The 8,282-nt window shown below is 40.7% G+C and overlaps 1 protein-coding gene across 1 annotated transcript; it reads right to left on the bottom strand.

Moving 5' to 3' along the window:
• Positions 1–3,774: 3,774 nt before the first annotated feature.
• Positions 3,775–7,494, bottom strand: SOSTDC1 (sclerostin domain containing 1). The gene is made up of 2 exons (XM_015853889.3): positions 7,222–7,494; positions 3,775–5,099 (listed from the first exon to the last, which is right to left on the bottom strand). Exons 1-2 carry the CDS (start codon positions 7,424–7,426, stop codon positions 4,684–4,686), a joined length of 621 nt encoding a protein of 206 aa, XP_015709375.1. The 5' UTR covers positions 7,427–7,494; the 3' UTR covers positions 3,775–4,683.
• Positions 7,495–8,282: the final 788 nt, after the last annotated feature.

Here is an 8,282-nt window from a genome sequence, read left to right as displayed (position 1 = left end):
AATCTAACAGGCAACAGATGTTTAAACTTGCTTCAGCTGCAATTAAAATAGTCTTTGTGCTGCACAGTCTGTTTTAAAACTTTGCATAGTCCCACCATTTCTCAGAATCTGTTTATGCATGATGTGTATTTCCGATTCTTCTTAGGCCCCCTCCCTGGACTCTCCTCTGTTTTATATAAAAGAACTTCAGTGAATATGCCTGGTTAGCTCTTCTTTGCTTCACCAAAGCATCAGATTTTACCAGTTGGTCTGTGCTTTTATTATGTTTGGGATTTTTTGTTTTGCAATTTCCCTGCTAAGTAACTTCTCAGCAAGTCTACCAAAACAAATCAAATGTGGAAGTTCTACATCAAGTCAGAGCATGAATTTTCCTCTGAGTAGTCAAAAGTGATGTACTATTGTCTCACTATTAAAACTGTTAGCTGTTTTGAACTATATTTGCACCAGCACAGTTGCTTTTTGATGCAGAACTATTTTCAATCTCTTTTTGGAATGCCTGGATGTGTTAGTTTCTAAATTTGACTACTATAAACAAAGCAAGGGACAAGAAATTGACAAAGTGTTCAACAAAATATTTTTAGATGACTTATTATTTTCTAATTTACTACTAAATAGGTGGTAACAACTTTCACTTTTCAGTAACATGTCTTTGAGTTTGACTGAATAGAACTTTATTTTTTGTTTTTACAGTAAATTCGGATTTAGGCCTCTCTTCCAGGGATCTGAGTTTTTAAATGTTCCTTTATGTTCATGGAACACCATATTCAACAAACAACCATAGCAAATGGTCCTAATTTTCATTTATATTAAGAGGTCTTCTGTATTTCTTTTTAGTTGTATAGAGGCATTTGGAAGGCCTGAATTCCAGCTACATGGTGTAACATTACTTCATTCACTATAATCTGTAGTCAAACCAAAGTGAAGGAACTAAAAACAAACCCCCAAAGTGGAATTACAATCCAGTGTTTGTAGATACATTTGCCAGCAATTAGTCGAGACTAATTATTTTCATGGCATCTAGCTTGACCATTATTATGAAATAAAAGTATTTACTTGTCACAGAAGTACTGAGGAGGGTAGTTGTTTGCATATTAACTCAGGCAATATCACTTGTAAATCACACTTTTCTGGTGTGCCAGCCCACATATCTCTCATGACAAGTGAACTGAAAGTCTGGACATTCAGAAAGATGGAGGGCCTGGCTTTTTATTGTGGAGGGAACGCTCAGGCAAAGTTAACAAATCCAGTGATAGAATGTCTGTTTAACTCATAAATCTCTAGAGAAAATTCAGTTTTAGCCTGGAGCTATGTTTATATGTATGTCAACAAAATTAGAATCAAAGCCCCTTGCCTGGCCTAAGGGAAAGGAAATGCTTCATGAGAATAGGACACTTTCCAACACTAAGTATTCCTTATAATTTTCCAGTGAACACCTCCAGGTTAATATTGTAGCAACAAGACTCCCACACTGGAATGTTGAACAGTCCTTTCTTGGTAAGTGCTACACTTCTAAAGGAAGGATATGAAGGTTAAGGTTAGGAGGACTGCACTGATTTACTAGCAGAAATCTGTTAGGTATTTTGAAGGGGGTGTTATTCAAATGTCTGCTTTATTTCCAAACAGTTGACTGAATTCAACTGTGTGGTTTTGATTCTAAGGCTGCTGGAAAGAGGAGAGCAACAGTTTCTTTACTGCTGCTAAAAAACTGATTGAATAAACTTCTCAAAGGGCTTTTCTAGTCTAAGCATCAAACATCAAGCTGTTCTGACCTTTGCAGCTGATAATACCTTAATGATACCTGCTGTCTACCATTGCCTCTTTACAGTGTGCCTCTGAGTGCTACCATGCTAGCAAAACTGTCAGCATCATCCAAGCTTCTATCTAGTGATATCTGTGGAAAACTGGTTTCTATTCATTATAAAACAGTTCACCTCTTAGCTAGGGGCAATGTTCATCAAATGGAAAGGAGTAATGATTGCAGGCTAATGAACTATTTCTTGGTTCTTTTTAAGATGTCTAACTTTAAATACACATTTTTTAAAAATCAGTCTCTTTTCCAGTTGCTGAATTGGAGAAAATCCACGTTTTGTGGAAGTGGGGATTGTCTTCCTTTGTTTTGAGACTGACTGGCCATATACCAAGAAGGGTGTCACAGATATTTGTTTCCTTGTTAAAGATGAGGCAGTAAGATGAATGAGCTTAACCTACAATGCAGGATAAAGTTACAATCTTTCTATTAAGTTCTAAGTTACAATCAATTTCTATTAAGAAATTCTTGTTTAAGAATCCCCTAGCTTTAGTGTTCTGCTCTTAAATGGGATATTATCAAGAAAGTCAGGTTCTATATACTCTCACTGCAATAAGTGTCTCTGGATTATTTATTGGTCTACTCTGTGCAAATACTACCTGCCAGATCTGCCTCTACAATGTACTTTTCATTTATATGCTTATTACATCTATATGGCTTAATATTTTAGATGAAAACTAAGAAAAATATAGCTTGTCTTCCTTTTTAACTCTGAAACAAACATAAGAATATCATATGCTTTATTATTTCAGTTTAAACAGTACTGTTTTTTCTCACTGAAGCCTTGGCAAGATTCTCCACTGTACACACAAGACCAATGGTCTGCATACTACTGACAACTTTATGTGTTGGAGACTATCAACATAGAAAGAACTAGTTGGATATTCTTAAATAATGCCTTTTTTCTGGATCCTTGTATAGGACCATATGAATTCACATATAACAGGATGGAACATAAAGCTCATTGTGTAGGAAATGAGTAACAAGGTGTCAGCTCTTAATACCTTAAGAAAATTCATCAAGGCAAGCCTCTTTCTGACTCTGCTTTCCTGTTAATCTCCCATGCAAAAGGCCAAAGTCCTGCCCAAAGAAAGACCATGTGGCACTTTGAAGCTAAATCACCTCGCATGCATAAGGCTTCTGCTGGCTTCCCTACAGAGAAATCTTGAGGAAAAACATTAAATTTTGTACATAAAAGTTAGGATTCAGTAAGCTAAGCAGCAGCAATGGTTTTCAAACAGTTTCTATTGACACAACCAAGGAGGATCTCAGCTGAGAACTTCATAATGAATCTTTTGAAATTAAAATGCAAGATGCAATGAGAAAAAGAGGAGGTTTAAGAGAGCTTGTGTGACACCTTATTAGGCAAGATTACATTACATTACATATCCGTTCCACTGTTCTTGTCTTATCTTTGGGTGCAAATAGGGTATAAAAGTTAATAATTTATGAACAGCTCCATCCCTTGGTGAAATCTTATCCATATTATCTCAATATAGTTTGAAAGATAAGCACATGATTCGTGGACTTTGTGCTGGGAGGTGGATTGTTTCAATTTCCAAATATGTCCTGCAATAATCTGTAGATAATGCTCAGGGCTATATATGCTCTATTGGAAAGATTAAGCAGATTGTTATTTTTACCATTTGTGTTTGAACTGATCATCATCTTTATTGTAAGGAAAACAGTGATGTTTTACTAGCCTGTAAAACTTCCCAAATACACACTTCTTCAATATACAACTTAAGAATTGGTTCATATGAACCTAGCTTGGACTGTTAATAGGCACCATCTGTTAAGGCATCATAAAAGATTTGTACATCTTGAAAGAATCCACAGAAATATTGTTTTATGTTAAATCTCATGGATAGGCAGTTTAGACCAGATAATGATTGTTCTCCCACTTATACAGGTTAAGTGTTGAGGCTGATTAAAATGTGTGTATTTTTGTACATAGAGACAGACAATGCAGTTTCTTAGCGGTGTTTATTTTTGTACAAAAGGAAAAATAAGAAACGAATTTGATAGGAAGTCCTATCTGTCTTTCGATTGCACACTTTTAAACAAAAATAATACAAAGTGGAGAATGAAAAAAGCAATTTTCAAACTGGGAGTTCAGAATAACACCTAAGTCTATTAATGTTCAAACTGAAAATATATATACCAAGAATGCTAGGACGTCTATTTTACATTATCTACAAAATGCGTGTTCTAATCCAGCCACAAATCATAGCAGAATACTTTGATACGTGAGAAAAGCTATAAACATAAGACCATTTTGGAGGGAAATAACACATACAAAAGCTCATTAAATAATTACAACAACAAATAAATAGTTTGTTCAGCTTTACTTTTTGATTGCTGCCATGCAAATTTTCATTTTTGGTATACTGAGACAGCAGAAAGATCAGCATGCAAGGCATTCCTGTTTTAGAATGAATCTGAAAGCGGATACTTGGTGTTGCATTTGTAAGCTGTTGTCAGAAGTTCATAAAACATGACAGAGAAGGCAATAGGCGTGATGATAAACCGTTCTCATGAAGACACACAACAAAGCATCGTTTTACAAAACAGACTTCCATGAATATTCATGGCAACTTTTCTTTGCCTCCATGGATGGAGGGACCATAAAACTTTGAAGTGAGGGTTTAGAAGACTTGTGTTGCTGCCCATCTTGAGCTTTTGGAAAGTCACCCAAAAAGGTCCATATGCTGAGAATGCCCCTTTTGATTTTGGTCAAAACAAATAGCGTGCAGTATCATCTGAGAACAAAGCAATGGCAGACTTGTCTTTTAGCAGTCAGGACTGTAAAGCAAATGGTTACAGGTGAGTTCAGTTTTGGCAGGATGAGCAGAATAGGAGAGAACATCTGATTTTTAACTTGTACTATGTTTGCTGGATTTACTGGCTCTTTTTCTCTCTTTGTGATGCTGGACAGGCTTTGCTTGAGAGGTCCCCTCAAAGTTGTGGCTGGACTCATTGTGCTGCCTGGTGTATCGCTTGCACTTGCAGGCCGTGACCACAGTTATTTTGTAGGTTCTTATACTTCCATCCTGGCACTGCAGCTGGATCCTCTGGGTGCGAGTTTTGTCATTGACACATCTCCACTCTTGCGAGCTCCGTCTGCTCCAGTACTTGGTTCCATAACCTCCTCCAATCCAGTTGGGCAGAAGTGGCAAAGGGAGACATTCACCAGCACACACCAGCTCCTTTAGGGGGTTGATGCTGGTGCACTGGCCATCTGAAATGTACTTGGTGGATCGCAGTTCCCGGCAGCCAACTTGAACACGATCTGCAGAATGCACACAATAATAAATAATGAGATTCAGAACACAAAGATTTCCTTAACCAGTCATTTTCCCCCTAACAAGCTATGTTTTGCAGTAGTTAAAGTAGGCTAGGATGTCTTTTTAGTGTTGTGACCCCCAGCACGAGGGCCTTGAGCGCTGATGGTATCTCTGGTTATTACCACAGTATAAAGAAATGGTAATGATATGCACTTCAGCAGTTGTGGTAGAAGAGGCAATTTTGTTCTCTGTTCTTCTTCTCAGGGACATACCTTTTGGAAGAGAAAAAATGCCCCAAGGGAAGAAATGTTTCCTGCTTGTTCTCAGTCTAGGGAACTTGCTCTGTGATGTTTACAACAATTATGTTGTATCATTAGCGAGTGGGAAACGGTGCTTTGGAAACTGTTTATGTGCTTTTAAATTAATTTTAAATAGTGTTTCTTCCACAGTCAGCAGGCTGAGCTTCTCATGTGCACTGCTGCTCTGAACACAGATACAGTAAAATGACAACAGCTGAAGTTACCAGACTGCATACAGTTTAAGCAGGGAATAGTGTTTTGCATACAGTTTGAATGGTTAGCAGCAGCAATTTCAGATTGCAATTGCAGCAGCAATTTGCCCTCAGGGCAACACCATCTTTCTATTTGGAGTAGTCTTTTTATTATAGGTAACATAGAGGATCCTGCAAATTCTCTCAGGCAATCGACAGAGAAGCAAAATGCAGAGCTTCTAATACAGGCAAGTTTGTACCTGTCTGTATGTGCAGCTCTGCGCCCTGCAATAAACACAACTGTTTATTTCAGTAATTACACTTTGAAATAAACGCCCACAGCGCGCTTAATTGTAATAAGCAATTTTTACTGGCTACGCTCTCCCTCTTTCTGAAGGACAATTACGGCACAGATTCTACACACAATGCAATTAACTAACGCCTTTAAAATGGGAGTAATTACTAGAAACATTTCAGAGTGAATCACAAAACGCTTTGAAGGTACATCTACATATCACTGCTACAGGCTGCCTCTGTTTCTACTTGGATTTTTTAAGCAGGTTCTGAACTGAGACACAGAGCTGAGGTTATGAGTTTACTTCACCCTGGCCCGTGTCTCAGGATGGGCAGACAGTGGGGACTGCAGACTGCGGGCTGAGCTGAGGGGCCATTCGCAGCAGTGCTCTCCTGTCTGACTCACAGAAGAAATTCACGCTTGCCTTCCTGCAGCTGCGCTCAGGAATGTACCTGGAAGCAGCCCGTAAGAGATCTGAATTTGTCTCTCCTTTTCTTTATGTCTCTCCTGGCTCAGCTTTTCTCTAGTGACAGCTCACTGACAGCGAATGCCTACTGGGCTGCTCCAGTAATCTCATAATGATGAGATGTTTCCTGTGCACTTAAACCCTTAGCATTCATAGAAGCTGACACACCTGGCTTAGCTGAAAGGTATCCGTGTCACTTTTTACCATCACTTTCCAGGGATGACGCTATTTTTAATCAAATCGTTGTGGGTGGGTTGGGGTGTGTGTGTGTGTGTGTGTGTGAGCTTGGATTTGTTTCATTTTGAGGCGGGCAAGGAAGGGAACAAAAAGCAGAATGTTTCCAGATCCCCGTGTTTCTAACATACAGTCATAAAACTCACCGGGAAAAGGCCAGATACAAAAAGGCAAGTTAAAGCAGAGCTCACAGGTAAATGATGAGCTGATTTGTTTACTTTTGCTGGAGGTGTTAAGCAGTGAGTGCTACAGCAGGAAGTAAAACTAAACGGCGGGAACAAAATTCAGAGTCTTTTATTGCATTTGAGAAGTAGCCCAGACACCTCCCCTGCCCGCAGCAGGAGGGCGAGTTTAGAAAGCGAGCGCTTTGGAAGTGCCTCCCGCTCCTCTCCCTTTATCTCTCTCTCTTCCCTGCCGGATAACCCACCAAACCTGGCTGAACTTCCCTCAGGAAGCAACCTGCCCGAGAGAGCCGGTCCTACAGGACTTGCAGGGGCCGGCATGCTCGGGGGCGAGAAGGAGCAGTGCCATCGGCAGCAGCATCTTCCCTCGGCCCCATCCCCGGGGCGCTGCGCTGGGGGGTCTCCGGGGCTGGGGACCAAAGGCCGCGGTGGTGGAGCCGCAGGTGGGATGGATACTCACTGTTACGGTCGGAGCCCGTGCCGGTGTAGTGCCTTCCTCCGTTCCTGGCTTGATTCAGCGTGCTGTTGCTGCTCGGGCTCGCAGGGGCAGGTTTAACGACGTGGGAATAAAGTATCTCAGTGGCATCGTTCTTGAAAGCCGAGTAGCTTCTCGTGAAGATGCAAGCTAGGAGTAAGCCGTAGAAGTGAATGGCGGGGAGAAGCATGGTTCTGTCGGTCTCTGTCTGACGGAGCCGGATGAAATGTTTTTCTTCTGCTTGTTCTCGGTAACTCTGAAATTGCTCTTCAAGGTTTCCTTTATATATTCAGAGAGGCTTGGCATTCATTCAGGTGTAAAGTTGTGGATAGCTTCAGAATGAAAACCCACAAAAGGGGTGGGATCCCCGCATGAGCCTGGAAGACCTTTTACCAATGGGAGAGAGGCTTGCAGTAAAGGAGGAGTTAGATGCGCTAATTGCAGGATTCCTGCTTGGGGCTTTTGAGGGTATCGGGAAGCTGTCGCGAACCGCACGGCAGCTCTGGGTCTGGGACGGGTCTCTGCCCCGCCGTTCCCCGTCGCCCTGCATGCTCAGCATCGCTATGCGATGTGACTAACACGAAGTGGCAGAATGGGTCCCTTAGGCTACTGTCGTGCAAAGCGACTTCCCCTCTTTTCCAAAGTGCCTTTCAGAAAACTCACCAGTTCTGTAAGGATGCCAAAGTTTACAGAAGTTACAGGAAACTGCTGGTAACCCAAAAGCTGCCTGCTGTATACCGAGATCACTCACAAAAAAAAGATGCACTGTGAATAATTTAAAGTTGCCTCAAGATGCTTTAAATTATGCAGCTTTGATCAACAAGGAGCACAGCTAGAGAAACTCCTTGTTTTAGGGGAATATTCTTTCCCTGGTGTGCACAGTTGCAAGTATGTAGTTCTGTATCACCACGCATAAAAAGCCTCTCCTCTAGGCTCTAGTACAAACATATCCATATTCATAGCCTCGTGCTATGCTCATTCACCAAACTCGTCTTTTTTTCATTTTGTACATTGCCCAGAGCATTGTTGTATTTTAAATGTATTAT

This window comes from Coturnix japonica, chromosome 2 (assembly GCF_054131305.1).
Source record: "Coturnix japonica strain WE chromosome 2, WE-NBRP24, whole genome shotgun sequence".
Classification (NCBI taxonomy): Eukaryota; Metazoa; Chordata; class Aves; order Galliformes; family Phasianidae; genus Coturnix; species Coturnix japonica.
The sequence above is the reverse complement of the archived record's forward strand: the minus strand, read 5'-3'. Positions and strand labels throughout refer to the sequence as shown.

Excerpts from the sequence above, each read along its gene's own strand:
- SOSTDC1 (XM_015853889.3), bottom strand. The coding sequence starts at position 7,426 with ATGCTTCTCCCCGCCATTCACTTCTACGGCTTACTCCTAGCTTGCATC. Across the intron at positions 5,100-7,221 it reads CACGGGCTCCGACCGTAACA|ATCGTGTTCAAGTTGGCTGC; the intron begins GTGAGTATCCAT and ends TGCATTCTGCAG.